General features: G+C 44.4%; 1 protein-coding gene across 1 annotated transcript; it reads right to left on the minus strand.

The window, feature by feature from the left end:
* Positions 1-12,559: 12,559 nt before the first annotated feature.
* On the minus strand, positions 12,560-21,183 carry LOC308528879 (isopentenyl-diphosphate Delta-isomerase 1). Its single transcript, XM_081104744.1, has 5 exons — positions 20,955-21,183; positions 19,622-19,794; positions 18,030-18,122; positions 17,453-17,583; positions 12,560-14,076 (listed from the first exon to the last, which is right to left on the minus strand). The coding sequence occupies exons 1-5, from the start codon at positions 21,116-21,118 to the stop codon at positions 13,759-13,761; spliced, it is 879 nt and encodes a 292-aa protein (XP_080960870.1). The 5' UTR covers positions 21,119-21,183; the 3' UTR covers positions 12,560-13,758.
* Between the last annotated feature and the right edge of the window lie 9 nt (positions 21,184-21,192).

The raw sequence follows: 21,192 nt of genomic DNA on the forward strand, positions 1-21,192 counted from the left end.
TCCCTTCCTCTCTGAAATCAATAAAAATATATTTTAAATATATTTTTAAAAATAAGAGAGAGAGAGAGACTCATCCTCCAGTGATAGGGAAGATGGTCGAGTAGGAAGCACCAGGAATTCCTTTGTTCTAGATTATAGTGGCACCAGCAGATCTTGTCCGATGTAACTAACTTAGAACTCTGGAGTCTCTCTGATGCCTAACCTCTTTTAGGGCAAGTCTTGGCCAGTAGGTCAGTTAATTTTGGTCAGTTTTAGCCTTTACAGGTTAGTATTTTCATACCACCCAGTCCCAGCCCTGTATGTTTTGATTGCTGATTGCTGCTCTGATAGCAGAGGTTGACATTCATTCTTGCAGTTCCCATAAGCTGAATTGGATTCAGGAAATTTAAAGGCTCAGTGCCTTTTATCCCCTCCCCCCCCCCTTTTTTTTTTCAGAGGACCAGAGATTTAAGAATTAAGATTTTAAAGACCAACTTCGTGTTCAGGGGCATTTAGAAAGCACCCATGCCCAAGGAAAGACACATACTTAGAACTGAGAAGATGTTAAGTTTTTTTAATTTATTTTTTATCCTCACCCGAGGACATGCTTATTGATTTTATTTTTTGTTTGTTTTGTGTTTATTGACTTTAGAGGGGAAGAAAAACATTGATGTGAGGAAGAAAAATCCATAGGTTGCCTCCCACATGCTCCCTGACAGATCAAGCCTGCCACTCAGGCATGTGCCCTGACCAGGAATCAAGTCCACAACCTTTTAATGTATGGGTGATGCTCCAATCACCTGAGCCACCCAGCTAGGGCACAGTCTTAATTTTTTACCTCATGCTGGCACAGATATCCTACAGCAAAAAACAAAAACAAAAAATTCAGCCACCCAGGTAAAGGGAGATCATCTGATTTATAGAATTAGCACATTATATGAGTCAAATACCCAGGTTTTATTTTGTCTTAAATTATTATTTATTGATTTTAGAGAAAGGAAGGGAGAGAGACATCAATTTGCTGTTCCACTATTTATCATTCATTGGTTGCTTGTATGTGCCCTGACCGGGGATCAAACCCACAACCTTGGTGTGTCGGGACAAAGCTCTAACTAACTGAGCTACCTGGCCAGGGCCCCCAGTTTTCAACAACAACAACAAAAACAAGAAGGTATACAAATAAAGAGGAAAGTATGGCCAAAACAGAAACGATCCCTTACTAGACAAAGAATTTAAAAGCTACCTTCTTATTTAAACTTACTGGGTGATAATAGTTAATAAAATTATGTAAGTTTCAAGTATACAATTCTATAATACATCACCTGTATAGTTCATTGTGTGTTTTACCACCCAAAGTCAAACATTCCATTATCATGTATTTGACTCCCTTTACTATCTTCCACTCCCCTTTTCCTCAGATAATCACTGTACTGTTGTCTGTATGAATTTTGGGTTTTGTTTGTTTGTTCATTTGTTGCTTTCAGTTTTATATTCCACATGAGTGAAATAAGGTTCTTGACTGCCTTAATTTAGCATGATATTCTCAAGATCCATCCATGCTGTTCCAATGGCAGTATTTCATCCTTTGGTTGAGTAGTATTCCATCTTATATGCAGTGTCCCCTCAGGATTTTGACCAGGAGAATGGAAGTTCAGTCACTTGCTATGATGTGCACTGACCACCAGGGGGGTGGCACAGATCATGGCGGGTGACCGTAGGAGGTGGCGGGTCGCTGAGGGAGTGAGGAAAGGAGGAGGCACGGAAGCGGGGAACCTGATCGGCCCTGATTGCCAGCCAGGCCTAGGGACCCTACCTGTGCACTGAGCTTCTAGTTGTATATATGTACCACTTCTTTATCCAATCATGTATTGAAGGACACTTCATTGTTTCCATGTTTAGCCACCATGAATAATGCTGCAGTGAACAGAGGGGTACATGTATCTTTATGAATCAATGTTTTCAAGTTTTTTGGCCAGATACCCAGAAGAAGGGTTGCTGGATAATATGGTAACTCTATTCTTAATTTTTTGAGGAACCTCCATACTGTTTTACAGAGTGGCTGTACCAGTCTGCATTCCCACCAGCAGTGAATGAGAGTTCCTCTTTCTCCACAATCTCTCCAACACTTACTACTTGTCTTGCTTATAATAGCCATTCTGACAGGTGTGAGGTGTTACCTCATTTTAGTTTTTTGGGTTTTTTTTAAGTGAAATGTCATTCGCTTCAGCTGAGTTTTTTTGTTTGTTTGTTTGTTTTTATTGATTTCAGAGAGGAAGAGGGAGAAATAGAAACATCCATGATGAGAGAGAATCATGCATCAGTTGTCTCCTGCAAGTCCCCCACTGGGGATCGAGCCCACAACCCAGGCATGTGCCCTTGACCGGAATCGAACCTGGGACCTTTCAGTTCACAGGCCGATGCTCTATCCACTGAGGAAAACCGGCTGGGGCCATTTTAGTTTTGATTTGCATTTCATAATAGCTAGTGAAGTTGAGCATCTTTTCATACACCTGTTGGCCATTTGTATGTCTTTTTGGGATACTAAGTGGTCAAGTTTTTTGCTCCTTTTCTATTTGGATTTTTGTTGTTGTTTAGTTGTACTAATTCTTTATACATTTTGAATAATAACCCCTTATCAGCAGTGTTGTTTGCACATTTCACCTTCCATTCAGTTGATTGCCTTTTTGTTTTGTTGGTGGTTTCTTCTGCTGTCCATAAGCTTTGATATAGTCACGTTTATTTATTTTTGCCTTTACTTGCCTTGCCTTTGAGATCAAACTCATAAAATCTTCTCTAAGGCCAAGATCCAGTGTTTTCTTCTATGTGATTTTGTCTCAATTCTTATATTTAGGTCTTTGATCTGTTTTGAGTTAATTTTTTTTTTTTAAATGTGGAACGCTTCACAAATTTGCATGTCATCCTTGCGCAGGGGCCATGCTAATCTTCTCTGTATCGTTCCAATTTTAGTATATGTGCTGCCGAAGCCAGCACTGAGTTAATTTTTGTACAAGGGAACAAACTAAAACCCAGTTTCATGCTTTTGCATGTGGCTTTCCAATTTTCCCGGCACCATTAATTGAAGAGGCTTTCTTTATTGTATGTTTTGGGCTCCTTTGTCAAAAATTATTTGCCCATATACATGTGTTAATTTCTGGGCTTTCAGTTCTTTTCCATTGACCTGTGTGTCTGTTTTTCTGCAAATACCATGCAAAATAATTATCTTAAAGATGCTGAAAGAGCTAAAGGAAGATATGGATGTGGGAAAAACAGTGTGAACATAATAGAAATGTCAATAAAGAGAAAACAGGTACCAAAAAAATACTGGAGATGGAAAGTACAGACAGCAAAGAAAAAGGGAGATAAATGAGACTAGGTCAAACAAATTTCTTTACATCAAAGGAAATAGACTGAAAAGACAACTTACAGAATGGAGAAAATATTTGCAAATATCTGTAAGAGATTAATATCCAGAATATAAAAGGAATTTCTACAACTCAACTACAACAACAACACTTATTTAAAAAATGGCCCTGGGCTGAAACCGGTTTGGCTCAGTGGATAGAGCGTCGGCCTGCGGACTGAAAGGTCCCAGGTTCGGTTCCGGTCAAGGGCATGTACCTGGGTTGCGGGCACATCCCAGTGGGAGATGTGCAGGAGGCAGCTGATCGATGTTTCTCTCTCATCGATGTTTCTAACTTTCTCTCTCCCTTCCTCTCTGTGAAAAATCAATAAAATATATATTAAAAAAAAAAATGGCCCTGGCCAGTGTTTCTCAGCTACAGAGAAGAGACTAGTGGTTGCCAGCGGTGAGGGCTGGAGTGTGGGCTAGATGAGTGACAGAAGTCAAAAGGTATAAATAAACTCCTCATGTAAGATAACTAAGTCATGGGAATGTAATATATAGCACTAGAGACCTGGTGCACAAAAATTTGTGCACTCGGGAGGGGGGGTCCCTCAGCCCAGCCTGTGCCCTCTTGTAGTCTGGGACCCCTTGGGGGGGGATGACCACCTGCTTCTGGCTTAGGCCTGCTCCCCGGGGGATTGGGCCTAAGATGGCAATCAGACATCCCTCTGGCAGCCTGGCAGCTCTCGGGGGGATGCCCACTTGCCAGCGGGGAGCAGACCTAAGCTGCAGTCGGACATCCTTAGCGCTGCTGAGGAAGCAGGAGAGGCTCCCACCACCACCGCTGTACTGGCAGCCATCAGCCTAGCTTGTGGCTGAGCAGAGCTCCCCCATGTGGGAGCACACTGACCACCAGAGGGCAGCTCCTGCATTGAGCGTCTGCCTCCTGGTGGTCAGTGTGTGTCATAGTGACCAGTCATTCCCAGTCTTTCTGCCGTTAGGGTCAGTTTGCATATTATCCTTTTACTATATAGGATAGAGGCCTGGTGCATGGGTGGGGGCCGACTGGTTTGCCTGAAGGGTGTCCCGGATCAGGTGGGGGTCCCTCTGGGGGGCCTGGCCAGCCTGGGTGAGGGGCTGATGGCTGTTTGCAGCTGGTCACACCCCCTTCAGGGTGGGGTTCCCCACTGGGGTGCCTGGCCAGTCTGGGTGAGGGGCTGATGGCTGTTTTCAGGCTGGCCACACCCCCTTTAGGGTGGGGGTCCCCACTGGGGTGCGTGGCCAGTCTGGGTGAGGGACTGAGGGCCGTTTTCAGGCTGGCCAGTGATTGAAGCTCCCAGCCTCTACTTTCTTTTTTTTCACTTTTTTTTTAAATTAAATCTTTATTGTTCAGATTATTACATTTGTTCCTCTTTTTTCCCCCCATAACTCCCCTCCTCCCAGTTCCCGCCCCACCCTCCGCCCTCACTCCCCACCCACTGTCCTCATCCATAGGTGCACAATTTTTGTCCAGTCTCTTCCGCATCTCCCACACCCCTTTCCCCCCCAAGAATAGTCAGTCCATTCCCTTTCTATGTCCCTGATTCTATTATAATCACCAGTTCATTCTGTTCATCAGATTATTTATTCACTTGATTCTTAGGTTCACTTGTTGATAGATGCATATTTGTTGTTCACAATTTGTATCTTTACCGTTTTCTTCCTCTTCCTCTTCTTAAAGGATACCTTTCAGCATTTCATATAATCCTGGTTTGGTGGTGATGAACTCCTTTAGATTTTCCTTATCTGTGAAGCTCTTTATCTGACCTTCAGTTCTGAATGATAGCTTTGCTGGATAAAGTAATCTTGGTTGTAGGTTCTTGGTATTCATCACTTTGAATATTTCTTGCCACTCCCTTCTGGCCTGCAAAGTTTCTGTTGAGAAATCAGCTGACAGTCGTATGGGTATTCCCTTGTAGGTAACTGAGTTTCTTTCTCTTGCTGCTTTTAAGATTCTCTCTTTGTCTTTTGCTCTTGGCATTTTAATTATGATGTGTCTTGGTGTGGTCCTCTTTGGATTCCTTTTGTTTGGGGTTCTCCACGCTTCTTGGACCTGTAAGTCCATTTCTTTCACCAGGTGGGGGAAGTTTTCTGTCATTATTTCTTCAAATAGGTTTTCAATATCTTGCTCTCTCTCATCTTCTGGCACCCCTATAATTCTGATGTTGGTACGCTTGAAGCTGTCCCAGAGGCTCCTTACACTATCCTCGCATTTTTGGATTCTTTTTTCATTCCGCCCCTCCGGTTGGGTGTTTTTTGCTTCCTCGCATTTCAAATCATTGACTTGATTCTTGCGCTCCTCTGGTCTGCTGTCGGGAGTCTGAATAATATTCGTTATTTCAATCCGTGTATGCTTAATTTCTAGTTGGTTCCCCATCATAACATCGAGGGTCTCATTAGTTTTCTTGTAGATCTCATTAAGTTTAGCGGAGGCTTCTAAACAGTTCTTGAGAGACCTTAAAAGTGTGGTTCTGAACTCTAGATCTTCCATTGACAATTTTGTCCTGTTTCTTTGTCTCCGCATTTTGTTATGCTTTCTTGGTGCACCCCCTAGTGGTCTTTGTGCGCAGTTTTGTAGTTAAGCCTTGATTGTTGTAGCTAATACCAGGGAGGGTTTGACCTCCAGGCCAAGTGGCTGTGAGAATCAGCTGTGTCTGCAGTGAGAGAACTTCTGTCCTCTAGGGAGGTGCTAATCTAGCCTTTGCCTGAGGCTATCCGGCAAATACCTCTGTGCAGGGCTTGGGCGGGGCGGGTCGCACAGGATCAACAGGGTGGGCCGGAGAGAGCAGTTATGGCAGCTCTCAGTCCTGTCCCCAGGGGCTCTGCCTCTCTGAGTCCCAGCAACCGCTGCAAACCTCAGAGAGAAAGCTGCACTCGCTCTGACCGAAGCCAGACAGTTTCGCTTCTCCCGTTTGAGTCTGGGTCCCTAAAGACTCGCCCGGATCTGGAGCTCAGAGTCTGCGACTCCCTCCCGATTGAAAACGCCAACCGCGCCCTCCGCCGCCAGCCCGCTCTGCGCACTCCGCACCTCAGAATTTGACTTCAGCACTGTGCCTCCTCTGAGTGTCCATATGCGTTTCTCTTTCCTCCTAGTTGTAGGACTTCCACTCAGCCAGCGTTCCTGTGGTTCTGGGTGATGTCCGTTACGTCTTTTAGTTTCACTTTTGAAGTAGTTGTTCAAGGCAGCAAACTCCGGTGTTAACCTATGCCGCCATCTTGGTTCTCCTCTCTTTTTTTTTATTCTGGGATTTATTTACCTTCTATAATTGAAACTTTGTTGCTTTCGGAGCTCAGAGCCCGGCCGCTGCAGGCGGGGAAACTTGGCTTCCTCCATCACTGGAGCAAGCAAGCCTCCTGCTCGCTTCAGCTGTGTGGCTGCGGGCCGCCATCTTGGTTGGGTTAATTTGCATATCTCGCTGATTAGTCAATGGGAGGCGTAGTGAAGGTATGGTCAATTACCATGTTTGTCTATTATTAGATAGGATAGTGATTATAGTTAAAAATATTATATTTCCCTGGCCAAGGTGGCTCACTTGGCTCACTTGGTTGGAGCATTGTCCCAGTACATCAGAAGTTTAATTCCTGGTCAGGGCACATACCCAGGTTGTGGGTTCGATCCCTGGTTGGGGCATGTACAGAAGGCAACCGATCAATGTTTCTCTCACACATTGATGTTTCTCTCCCTTCCTCTCTCTAAAACCAATTTTAAAAATACTGTATTACAGCCCTAGCCAGTTTGGCTCAGTGGATAGAATGTTGGCCTGTGGACCTAAGGGTCTCAGGTTTGATTCCCATCAAAGGCACGTACCTCAGTTGCAAGCTGCTCCCCAACCGTGGCACATGTAGCAGACAACCAATCGATGTGTTTCTCTCACATTGCTATTTCTCTTTCTCTTTCCCTCTCTCTTCTACCCTATCTGAAAATCAATGGGAAACTATATCGGGTGAGGATTAAAAAAGAATCCTATATAATAAAAGCCTAATATGCAAATCAACCGAATGGCTGAAGGACCGGCAGAATGACTGATCGCTATGATGCGCACTGACCACCAGGGGGAAGACACTCAACGCAGGAACTTTCCCCAACTCGCAGGCCCCAGGCTAGCCAAGGCGGGTGCCAGTAGAGGGGGGGGGCCCTGATCAGACTGCTGGTTGCCCCGCAGAGGTGGGGGATGGGACCAGGGAGCAGATGGCGCCAGGCCATACAAGGCGGGTGCCAGTGGGCACCCCCTATCTCCCCACTGGTTGCCCCACAGATCAGCCCTGATCACCGGCCAGGCCTAGGGACCTTACCTGTGCACGAATTTTGTGCACTGGGCCTCTAGTAAATAAATTGATAAATAAAAGGCTAAATCTCATTTAAAAAATACTGTATTACGTATTTGAAAATTGCTAAGAGAGTAAAGTTCTCATTATTTATATACCCGAATTAAAAAGCACTAACTTATTTTGTACTTGTAATTTGTCTTTATATATACTCTGTCTTGCCTGCTTTTGGAATGTAATTTTTATCCTACTTAGTTCCTCTACTGATTGAAATTAATACAATCTGTTTCTATACTTGTTACTCTAGAAATTATGTATATCCCTATGAAACTCTACTATTAATTAAGATGAGCCTCTTTCCAGACTTCACATTTCTCCATTAGTACTGGGAGGCAATTCATTTACCAGATTAAATGAAATTACTCCTAGATATAACTATTTTTTTATATATATAACATTTTTTTTTAAATTTTCAAATTGAAATTAGAGAGTTTGCTTACTATTTTTTTTAATATATTTTATTGATTTTTTTACAGAGAGGGAGAGAGATAGTTAGAAACATCGATGAGAGAGAAACATCGATCAGCTGCCTCCTGCACATCCCCTACTGGGGATATGCCCGCAACCCAGGTACATGCCCTTGACCGGAATCGAACCTGGGACCTTTCAGTCCGCAGGCCGACGCTCTATCCACTGAGCCAAACCGGTTTCGGCTATAACATTTTTTTTAAAAGCAGCCCAGCCCTAGCCAGTTCAGCTCAGTGGATATAGAACGGAAGCCTGTCAACTGTAAGGTCAAGGGCATGTGCCTTGGTTGCAGACTCCTCCCCAGCCCAGGCCCTGGTCAGGGCATGTGCAAGAGAAAACTAATCGATGTGTTTCTCTCACATCGATATTTCTCTCTCTTTCCCACTCTCTGCCACTCTTTCTAAAAATCAATGAAAAAATATCTTCAGGTGAGGATTTAAAAAAAAGCAGCCCATGCACATTAACACTGTCCAGTTTAAAAACAGATGACAGCCCTAGCCGGTTTGGCTCAGTGGATAGAGCGTCGGCCTGCAGACTCAAGGGTCCCAGGTTCGATTCCAGTCAAGGGCATGTACCTGGGTTTCGGGCACATCCCCAGTAGGGAGTGTACAGGAGGCAGCTGATCGATGTTTCTCTCCCATCGATGTTTCTAACTCTCTATCCCTCTCCCTTCCTCTCTGTAAAAAATCAATAAAATATATTTAAAAAAATAAAATAAAAACAGATTACAGCCCTGCCAGCTGGTGTTGCTTATGGTTGATCATCGACCCACAAAAGAAGAGGGTACTGGTTTGATTCCATTTGGTCGGGGAACTTGCCAGGGTGTGGCATGTGGAAGGCAGCCAATCGATGTTTCTAAAATAAACATTTAAAAACAGATTACAGCCCTAACCGGTTTGGTTCAGTGGTAGAATATTGGCCCTCCTATTGATGTTTTTCTCTCTCCCTCCCTTCCACTCTAGAAAAAAAAAAAAAAGCAAAGGAAAAATATCCTCGGGTGCAGATTAACAAAACAAACAAAACCTACAAAAAGATTACAGTTGAATCTAACCAATGTTCTGGGTGTGGAACCTGCCCTAATCACTAAGGTTGGCCTCGCTGAAGTAGTAGGAAAGTCCTTAAAACAATCTTGAATGTTATATACCACTGATGTTTTTTTTTTTTTTATCACTACCATCTTTCATGTTTATAATTACAAAATTAATCTCAAAATTTAATAAAGGAAGCTTGGGAAAGAGGGTCTTTGGGTAAAAAATCCTCAACTTCAGAGGCTCTCTGATGAGTAAATTTTGCAATGAATCTACCTCAAATTAGTGTATGTGTATACAAATTCCCATTCTTTGTCTTGAAAAAGTAGCTGATTTCAGGACTTGACCATGGGAAATGTACATGGCCCTGCACATCTGATTGTGTCTGGAATGAGAGGTGTAACCTAAAACTGATGGAGAAAGACAAATACAGGAGTGGCTTAAATAGGCTCCTTCAGGCCCTTTCAGGAATTTTTAGTCTCACTTGGATGAATGAGTTGTAAATTCATCAGGTCAAAGAAGGGGCATTCTACATAGCTGGATTGGCTGTGATTGGAGCATTAGCCCTCGGACTAAAGGGTCCAGGGTTTGGTTCGGGTCAAGGGCACATACCTCAGTTGAAGGCTTGATCCCCAACCCTGATTGGGGTGTGTGGGGAAGGCAACCAATAGGTGTCTCTCTCACATCGATGTTTCTCTCTCTCAGTCTCTCCCCATCCTTTCCACTCTTGTATAAAAAAATCAATGGGGAGTGGGAGAGGCACAAAGAAGGGGCATTCTAGTAACAGTGGAATATGTGACACTTGCTGAGCACTTACAAAGTGCCAAGTGCTGGCCCTGACCGGTTTGGCTCAGTGGATAGAGCGTTGGCCTGCGGACTGAGCTGTCCCAGGTTCGAGTCTGGTCAAAGGCATGTACCTTGGCTGCGGGCACATCCCCAGTGGGGGGTGTGCAGGAGGCAGCTGATCGATGTTTCTCTCTCATCAATGTTTCTAACTCTATATCCCTCTCCCTTCCTCTCTGTAAAAAAATCAATAAAATATATTACAAAGTGCCAAGTGCTGGTCTAAAGCCCCACTGTCCAGTATGGCGGCCTTTAGCCACTGTAGCTGAGTAACTAGTTACGTGTGGCTTTCAGCCTGAAACCTCCTAGGAAAGAAAACTTAAGAACTAGAAATGTTTGAATGTACTTTGTTTTCATTTTTATATATATTTTATTGATTTTTTACAGAGAAGAGAGGAGAGGGCTAGAGAGTTAGAAACATCAATGAGAAACATCGATCAGCTGCCTCCTGCACGCCCCCCACTGGGGATGTGCCCGCAACGAAGGCACATGCCCCTGACCGGAATCGAACCTGGGACCCTTCAGTCCACAGGCCGACGCTCTATCCACTGAGCCAAACCGGTTCGGCTGAATGTTCTTTGAAGCTATATGGCATTTATGTTTATGCTACCATAGGCAGGTTAACCTATTATTGTATTAAAATTTTAACAAAAAAAGACAACCGGAGAACCAAGATGGCGGCATAGGTTAACGCCGGAGTTTGCTGCTTTGAACAACTACTTCAAAAGTGAAACTAAAAGACGGAACGGACATCACCCAAAACCACTGGAACGCTGGCTGAATGGAAGTCCTACAACTAGGAGGAAAGAGAAACGCATACGGACACTCAAGAGGAGGCGCAGTGCTGAAGTCAAATTCTGAGGTGCGGAGTGCGCAGAGCGGGCTGGCGGCGGAGGGCGCGGTTGGCGTTTTCAATCGGGAGGGAGTCGCAGACTCTGAGCTCCAGATCCGGGCGAGTCTTTAGGGACCCAGACTCAAACGGGAGAAGCGAAACTGTCTGGCTTCGGTCAGAGCGAGTGCAGCTTTCTCTCTGAGGTTTGCAGCGGTTGCTGGGACTCAGAGAGGCAGAGCCCCTGGGGACAGGACTGAGAGCTGCCATAACTGCTCTCTCCGGCCCACCCTGTTGATCCTGTGCGACCCGCCCCGCCCAAGCCCTGCACAGAGGCATTTGCCGGATAGCCTCAGGCAAACGCCAGATTAGCACCTCCCTAGAGGACAGAAGTTCTCTCACTGCAGACACAGCTGATTCTCACAGCCACTTGGCCTGGAGGTCAAACCCTCCCTGGTATTAGCTACAACAATCAAGATTTAACTATAAAACCACGAACAAAGACCACTAGGGGGTGCACCAAGGAAGCATAACAAAATGCGGAGACAAAGAAACAGGACAAAATTGTCAATGGAAGATCTAGAGTTCAGAACCACACTTTTAAGGTCTCTTAAGAACTGTTTAGAAGCTGCCGATAAACTTAATGAGATCTACAAGAAAACTAATGAGACCCTCGATGTTATATTGGGGAACCAACTAGAAATTAAGCATACACTGACTGAAATAAAGAATATTATACAGACTCCCGACAGCAGACCAGAGGAGCGCAAGAATCAAGTCAATGATTTGAAATGCGAGGAAGCAAAAAACACCCAACCGGAAAAGCAAAATGAAAAAAGAATCCAAAAATGCGAGGATAGTGTAAGGAGCCTCTGGGACAGCTTCAGGTGTACCAACATCAGAATTATAGGGGTGCCAGAAGATGAGAGAGAGCAAGATATTGAAAACCTATTTGAAGAAATAATGACAGAAAACTTCCCTCACCTGGTGAAAGAAATGGACTTACAGGTCCAAGAAGCGCGGAGACCCCCAAACAAAAGGAATCCAAAGAGGACCACACCAAGACACATCATAATTAAAATGCCAAGAGCAAAAGATAAAGAGAGAATCTTAAAAACAGCAAGAGAAAGAAACTCAGTTACCTACAAGGGAATACCCATACGACTGTCAGCTGATTTCTCAACAGAAACTTTGCAGGCCAGAAGGGAGTGGCAAGAAATATTCAAAGTGATGAATACCACGAACCTACAACCAAGATTACTTTATCCAGCAAAGCTATCATTCAGAATTGAAGGTCAGAGAAAGAGCTTCACAGATAAGGAAAAGCTAAAGGAGTTCATCACCACCAAACCAGGATTATATGAAATGCTGAAAGGTATCCTTTAAGAAGAGGAAGAGGAAGAAAACGGTAAAGATACAAATTGTGAACAACAAATATGCATCTATCAACAAGTGAACCTAAGAATCAAGTGAATAAATAATCCGATGAACAGAATGAACTGGTGATTATAATAGAATCAGGGACATAGAAAGGGAATGGACTGACTATTCTTGGGGGGGAAAGGGGTGTGGGAGATGCGGGAAGAGACTGGACAAAAATCGTGCACCTATGGATGAGGACAGTGGGTGGGGAGTGAGGGCGGATGGTGGGGCGGGAACTGGGAGGAGGGGAGTTATGGGGGGAAAAAAGAGGAACAAATGTAATAATCTGAACAATAAAGATTTAATTAAAAAATTAAAAAAAAAAAGACAACCGTATTAAAATGTAATTTTTTAATTGTTTTTACTTTTCAGTAAAATTAATACTTGTGACAAATCTTCCCTGAAATTATGAATTAATTGCTCAGAGTTAACAAGAAATGGATTCTTCCATTAAATTTATAAAATATTTAGCTTGTAAGAAACAATTTTTTTTATTATTACACAGCATTCAAAGATTATAAAGCTGTCTTGAGATTTCAAACTGAGAAATCTATGCAAGAGTTTTAAAAAGTGCATCAATCAAGGTACAGTTTAAATATTAATATACACATACTCCAGACCCCAATTCCATTTAACACGAATATTAACCTTTCTGTTTAATTCCCTCTGCTCCCCCAAATATGGCATGACTTTGTAGAGCAGTGGTTCTCAACAGGAGCACCTTTGCCATCCAGCACACATTTGGCATCAGTAATAACTGTGACTGTGATGGGGGGGTGGGTACCAATGGCAAATAGTGGATAGAACCCAAGGATGCCGCTAAATGTCCTTCAATGCACAGGATGAACCCCCACAACCAAGAACTACCCAGCCCAAATGTTAACAGAACCAGCGGTAAGAACCCCTGTGATAGAGTATGACCCAATTTCCTTTTTACAAATAGTCTGTCCCCTGTAATTCTGAGAACACATACTGATAGAAATCAGGACATACACCATTTAGTTACCTTCGACCTGCTCCCCTAATTTAATATCTTAATATGGAAAGTTAATTTGAGCTGTTCTGAAGCAGCTAAGCAGACAGTTTCTGTTGCAAGTTTTTCTGGACTATGGTAAAACTTTAATGGTATGTAAAGCACCTGGCAAATAAAGTGCTCTGCGGGTTCTGAAAATGTCTCAACACATCACAAAGAGCTTCCCTTATTTGTTCAAATTTGTCAGGACTGTTTAGACAGGTTAAGTTTAGTTGATTTGCTTTTTAAAAATAATCTTTCATAAGTGTCCTTTACAAATAGGAGTGCATATATGTGGGGGTGTGTGATACAAGTCAGAATTGTCAGCATTTTTCCCACACAAATTCGGGTTGTAAAGTACCAGTGTATCCAATGAGAATTCTACTGGGGATCCCAATTTTTAAAAAATCATTTTAAGTTTACTAAGTAGAGACATTTTTTGTGTTTTACTAATCATTCATCTCCACATTCACATTCTGTGTATTTTGTCATGGTCAGCAAACTGTTTCAAATTATTTAAGTTATCCCACCATGTAAAGAGAAAAGTTTCTGCAATACATTGAAACCATGGAGTTATCTTAATTTCACCGCTGGCTGCCTTTTTCAGCATTTCTTCCACTTCTTCCTTTGACACATAGCAATAGCTTTTAATCTCATTGGGGTCTGGATCCAAAGTCACGTTCTTTCTCACAAACAAAATGTAATCAATTTCATGTTCTCCCCAGATACCATCAGACTGAGCCTTGTAGTGAATTCTAGTCAGATAATTAATTTCTTCTGGAGGAACCTAGGACGAAAATGAAGCAGTAATAAGAATATCAAAAACAAACAAATAATCTAAATTAACTGACCACATTTCAGTACTATCCTGAACAAAAGAAGTAGAGTTTTAATTATGACTTTAAAAATTTAATTTTCTATTGATGATATATGGAAATATTACTATATAGTTTCAAGTACTGAAATTTTTTCCATAGGACCAAAAATAATTTTATTTATTGAAAGGATTGTATTTTTTAATTTTAATTTTATTATTATTGTTTTTTAAATATATTTTTATTGATTTTGGAGCGGAAGGGAGAGAGAGATATCAATGACAGAGAATCATTGATCGACTGCCTCCTGCACACCACACACCAGGATTGAGCCTGAAATCTGGGCATGTGCCCTGATGGGGAATCGAACTCTGACCTTCTGCTTCATAGATCCACACTCAACCACTGAGCCATGCCAGCTGGGCAGAATTATATATTTTTTTAAAAGCAGCCACTGGGGGCGGGGGGGGGGGGGGATTGGGGGATAAGGACACGTGTAATACCTTAATCAATAAAGAAAGAAAAAAGCAGTCACTCAAATTGGAATTGTATCAGTCTCCCTTTACATCTTAATATTACTTTTTGGGAGAAAAAAATACTTGCTATTTAACTAGATGAGAGATACTTTGTTTATTCAGATATTTTATCTTACTTAAAGGGGACAATTTGGGAGGAGGGGGGTGATTTTAATTCACCCAGACCTGTGGTTCATAATCTTAAGGATTTCCACAAGAAAATAATTCATCTTTGATATGACCAATTATAAAAATAGTCAACTTTGTATTGGTTAACAGATCAATCTGTTTCAATACTGAGGTAAATTCTGATAAGTAATATTAAGAAATGAAAATTTCAGAGACAACCAAGATGGCGGCATAGGTAAACAACTGAACTTGCTGCCGCATATAACCACATTAAAACTACAACTAAAAGACAAAACAATTATCATCCAGAACCACAGGAAGGCTGGCTGAGTGGAAATTCTACAACTGGAAGGAAAGAGAAAAGTGTATTGAGTCTGGTAGGAGGTGCAGAGGTGTGGAAGTGTGGAGGTATGGAGGAGCGTGCGAAAGGGGCTGGCAGCTGGGTACACTGTTGTCTTACTCCACCCAAGCTGTGAGCAGAGGCTTTTGCATACTAATGGCCTGGCCTTTCTCCACCTAAAAACCTGTCAAACTGCAGCTGGGTCAGAGAAACCCAGAGCTTCCAAAAGGCCTAAGACTAGTCAGCAGCCTGCATTGCTTCACAGCTGCGCCTCACCTCCAAACCCCAAACAAAGAGGAGGAATCTGCAGATCTCTCTGTAGCTCCTGCTGGGTGGCCTCAGGCAGTGGCCGACTTTGCACCTCCTTGGAGATCCAAGAGCCAGTGTACCCAGTGGTCAGTGTGAGACCATCCAGATTACAACTCTTCACATCCATAAGAGACATACTCAAGGGGACAGACTCAATGAGTGCCAAAGCTCCACTGAAGCAAGTCCTGCCCCATAAGGGTGTCTCCAGCACAGAAGTTCTCCCATTGTAGACACAACTGGTCCTCACAGCCAATTGACCTGGAGGTCAATTCCTATCAGTAATACCAACAGCAATCAAGGGTTAACTATAACACGACTGTGCACACAGCCCACAAAGGGGTGAACCAAGACTGTCCACCTCAGGTAATTAGGGAGGCTGAGCCACTGGGCCCTATATGACATCTAGCACAGAAAGCCACTCTATCAACACAGGGAAGCAGCCAAAATGCGGAGTCAAAGAAACAGGTCACAAATGAAAGAAATGGAGTAAAGCAAACTACTGGTAATATAGAGTTCAAAACCACAGTTATAAGGCTACTCAAGAATCTTCTAGAAACCTCCGAGAAATATAGTGAGACGCTCAACGATATGAAAAAGGACCAATTAGAAATTAAACATACACTGACTAAAATAAAGAATATACAGCCCTAGCTGGTTTGGCTCCATGGATAGAGCATCAGCCTGCGGACTGAAGGGTCCCAGGTTCGATTCTGGTCAAGGGTACATGCCTAGGTTGTGGGCTTAATCCCCAGTAGGGGACATGCAGGAGGCAGCCAATCAGTCATTCTCTCTCATCATTGATGTTTCTATCCCTCTTTCCCTCTCCCTTCCTCTCTGAAATCAATAAAGATATATTTAAAAAAAAAGAATAATATACAGAGACCCAACAGCAGACTAGAGGATCCCAAGAATCAAGTCAAAGATAAGAAATACGAAGAAGCAAAAAACACCCAACCGGAAAAGCAAAAGGAAAAAAGAATACAAAAATATGAAGATAGTGCAAGAAGCCTCTAGGACAACTTCCAGCATACCAACATCCGAATTATACGGGTGCCAGAAGAAGAGATAAAGATAATGAAAACCTATTTGAAGAACTAATGGCAGAAAACTTCCCCTACCTGGTGAAAGAAATAGACTTACAAGTCCAGGAAGCACAAAGAACCCCAAACAAAAGGAATCCAAAGAGGATTACACAAAGACACATCATAATTAAAATGCCAAGGGCAAAAGAAAAATTGCGAATATTAAAAGCACCAAGAGAAAAATAGTTAGTTACCTACAAGGGAGTACCCATACCACTGTCAGCTGATTTCTCAACAGAAACTATACAGGCCAGAAGGGAGTGGCAAGAAATATTCAAAGTGATGAATAGCAAGAAGCTACAACCAAGATTACTCTACCCAGCAAAGCTATCATTTAGAATTGAAGGTCAGATAAAGAGCTTCACAGATAAAAAAAAAAGCTAAAGGAGTTCATCACCGCCAAACCAGTATTATATGAAATGCTGAAGAGTATTCTTTAAGAAGAGGAAGAAGAAAAAGGTAAAGATAAAAATTATGAACAACAAAGTGACAACAAACACATATCTATCAACAAATGAATCTAAAAATCAAGTGAATAAAAAATCTGACGAACAGAATAAACTGGTGAATAGAATCGAATCAGGGGCATACAAAGGGAATGGACTGACAATTCTCGGGGAGAAGGGAGTGTGGGGGGTACGGGAAGAGTCTGGCCAAAAATCATACACCTATGGACGAGGACTGTGGGGGTGGGGGGGAGGTGGGGGTGGGTAAGGGCAGGGGGTGGGGTGGGAACCGGGTGGAGGGGAGCTATGGGAGGAAAAAAGGGAACAACTAATAATCTGAACAATAAAGATTTTTTAAGAAATTAAAATTTCAATATTCTTTATTCAAGGTTTTTTGGAGGGCCAATAACTATAAAGAGGTTACAAAGCAGAAACCTACACTTGGGTTTCAAATTTTAATGAAAAATGTTTTAATGTATGTTTAGATTTCACCTTGTACGGGTTGGTTATGCAATCAATTTAGTTACCTGTTCCATGGGAATTCCCAATTCAGCCTTTAAACGCCTCTGTGCTGCTCGCCTAACTCCAATTGCATCATTCTCTTCAAGCTCTCCTGGGTTACTTAAAGGATGACTACAACAAGTATTGGTAAAACAACCTGGAATATGTTAATATAGCTGTAGATTAACTTTTGCTCAAAGTAGGTCTAAAAGTTCAAAACAACCCAACGTTTTAAAACTAATAGGAAAATTAATCAAATGATTCTTGAAAATTGATTTCTAAATCAGTTATAATGGACTATCAGTCATCATTTCGTGAAACAGACATGTATAGGTAAGTTCTTTATTAATGCCTTTTTAATAAAAAAGATCAAAATGTAAGAAGATACAGATTGAAAAACACACACACATACAGCTAGCAGTTTTTATCCTTTACTGCTATTTTATTAGGCTACACTCATTGTATAAGCTTCTTTTATGTAGAATATGAAATTATGTCATTCACAGGATTTCCCTTTTTGACAATGGCTAACCAGAAAGTTCCAAATGACAAAGTCAAATTATATTCCCAACAACATACTGTACATCGATTGGGCACACTAACCTGGAAAGGTAATTTTAGCATCTGATCTCTGCTGTAGCAGGAGCTTATTGTCAGTGTTGAATAAGAAGACACTAAAAGCTCGATGCAATAATCCTGAAAGCAAAAACAATACTGTTAATATAGTTTTAAAATACCAGTTACGTTTCTGATCCTCTACCTGGAATTCAGGATATTAGTAACTTGCTGGCAGTTCTGCTTTTTTCCACTGTCTTCTATTTAGTGAGTCTCCAGATGGCTACAATGGAAAAGAACTCTGGCATACCAGCAAGAAGTTGGCCTCCAAGTAACAGAAATGGAGATATGTCAGCCAGTCTGCTACCAGCCAATCTCCCATCCAGGGGCATTAGGCTTAGTGAGGCTTCTCCTGAGAAAGTTGGGAAGGTATGTGCTTTCATTTACCATACTTGTCTCTTTCTCCATTCACTAGGAAAAAAGCATTATAGGCTTGACAAGTGCTATTTTGCTAGGATTACTATGTTTCTTCTTTTTTACAAACCAAATCAATCCTGAAGAAGCTGAGTAAAAGACATGAAGTTGCCTGGCCAGTGTGGATTAGTGGTTGAGCATCAACCTATGAACTAAAAGGTCAAGGTTTGATTCCTGGCCAGGGCATATACCCAGGGTTGTGGGCTCAATCCCCAGTAGGGGGCATGCAGGAGGCAGTTGATCAATGATGTTTCTATCTCTCTCTCCCCCTCCTTTCGTTTCTGAATTAAAAAAATATATTTATGTATACATATAAAAGCCAAAGCGACCATTACGACTGAACAACTGGAATGACCGGTCGACCAGTCACTATGATGTGCACTGACCACCAGGGGGCAGATGCTCAATGCAGGAGTTGCCCCCTGGTGGTAAGTGCGTTCCCACAGCCAGCCAATCTCCCCCGGTCTCTCCGCCCCCCTGGCTGGCAAACCTCCTGCAGTCCCTCCCCCATCCGGTAGGCCCCAATCAGGACTGGGTGAGATGCCCCCATAAGCCCTGATCACCGGCCAGGCCTAGGGACCCCACCCATGCACAAATTTTGTGCACTGGGTCTCTAGTCCTCCTATATAATAGAGGTAATATGCAAATTAACCTCACACCCTCACAAGATGGCTGACTACGACCAGGCCGGCAGGGGAGTTAGTGAGGGATGACCAAACGACTGAACAGGCAGGCTGTGTGGGGTGACCAGGCCGGCAGGGGGGTAGTGGTGTGCAATTGGGGGCAACCAGGGAGGTGAGTGATTTGGAGCCAGTGGTCGAGGATTGTGAGAGGGATGTCCAACTGTCAGTTATCCCCCGAGGGGTCCCAGATCGGAGAGGGTGCAGGCTGGGCTGAAGGACCCATCCCGCACCCCCCCACCCCCCCGCCCCAGTGCATGAATTTCTTGCACCAGGCCTCTAGTATATGTATAAAAGACATGAAGTGGAATAGCTGTTAAGCAGGGAAAGCAGCAAGACAGGTTGTATAATTACACCACTGGCCTACCTGGAAGCAGAGATAAACTCTGATGTGACTGAAGGTCACACTTTTACCCACATACTTTCCTCAGCTGCCCTGCAATGCCCAGGCGTGTCACTTTCTCACACAGAATTTCAACACAGTACCTTTCTCAATGTTTTCATTCAGGTGACAATTCTTTTTGGTCTCAGCCCCAATTTTGTTGTCATTCTCATCAATAAGAATGCACATCTCTGCCAGGAGCTGAACCTGCTGCTCATCGAGATGGTCGGTGTTGATTTCAGGCATCGTGACAGCGTGTCTGACCTGTCCTAGAATCCTACGAGGGAGGAGAAAGGAAGGCCAAGGCATCACAGGTCTGGAACTGTCCCATGAACACAGTGACACGTCAATTCTGAATCCATGAGCCCAATGACCACATAAGCCATTTCCGAGGGTGGGAACTGTGCCTGCTGCTCCCGGCGTCCCGTCCCCCGCCCCACCACCCCCTCTTCTTGCCCCCAGCACGCAGCCTCCTCCTGGCCATCAGCTGGAGAGGTGTGTGCAGACTGAATGTCTGTCTGCACTGATGTCTGTCCAGCCACCCTCTGCACTCCAGACGCCTGCGGTGCCCTCTGCCTCTGCACACCTTCCTCCCTAGGAGCCTGTCCGCCCCTGACCTAGCCCCAGCCTCACTCTCACCCTGCCGCTCACCCCGTCCGCGTTGTCTGTGATAACCCACGGTACACGTCACATACACAGAAGTGGCTCAGGTGGCAACCATGTTCCCTCCGAGGCCACATACCCACCTGTTAAAACCGCTTTTCAACGTCCACTCTATGTGCCCAACACTCAGGGGCCTTTTAAGCAACATCCCAGGAGGACCTAACCAATGTTCTCCGCCGGGGACCCGAATGAGATCGTGGCCGCTGTGTCCACTCTCCCAGGCAGAGAGCGAGCAGCGCCCCCGCGGTGAGGGGCACCCCGCCTGTCCGCCCTGGCAGCGCGCGAACTGCGCCTGGGAAACTTCACCGAGGCCGTGGAACCGGATTTTCACTCCATCTTCACAAATGCAAAATATCCCCACCCCCCGCCCCCGCCAACTACTAACGTGGAAAAAGCATTCCTGGCTCCCAGGACCGACCAGGCAAGGGGCCGGTTTGGTTCTCAGGCTGAAGGCGGTCCCTCACTGAGAGCGGCGCCGAGCCTCCGGGACTCTCGGGGGCCGGCCCCCGGTGGCCCCCTCGCGGACCCCCGTCTCTCTCCCTCAGGACCCCCGGGAGCCCTCAGTGTCTCCCCTCGGGAACCCCCACCCCTCGGCTTACCCCCTCGGGGACCTGTCCCCCTCCACCCCGGTGAACTCCCCATCTCTCCCTTCGGGGGCCAGTCCCCCTTCTCTGCCCTCGGGATATCTGGGAGCCCCTCGTCACCAGCCCTCAGGGACCCCCGCCCCATCGCTCCCCCTGGAGCCCCTTTTCTCCCCTCCGGGGCGCACTGAACCTGAGGTGCCGACGGTCGGTGGGCTGCCGCTCCGCCGCGCGCGCCTCCCCGCGGTGCAGGCTCCACGGGCTGCCGCTCCACAGCGCGCGCCTCCCCGCGGTCCAGGCCCCCGACGCCGTGAGCCCAATCGCCAGCGGCCGCGCCCGCGCCAGAGCGCTCCACATGTCTGCAGGCCAATCGCGCGCGGCCAAGGCCTGACGTCACGTCGCGCGATGGCGCCACGCCCACCTCGCGCGGG

The sequence above is a fragment of the Myotis nattereri genome (assembly GCF_964212035.1).
Source record: "Myotis nattereri genome assembly, chromosome: 1".
NCBI classification, from domain to species: Eukaryota; Metazoa; Chordata; class Mammalia; order Chiroptera; family Vespertilionidae; genus Myotis; species Myotis nattereri.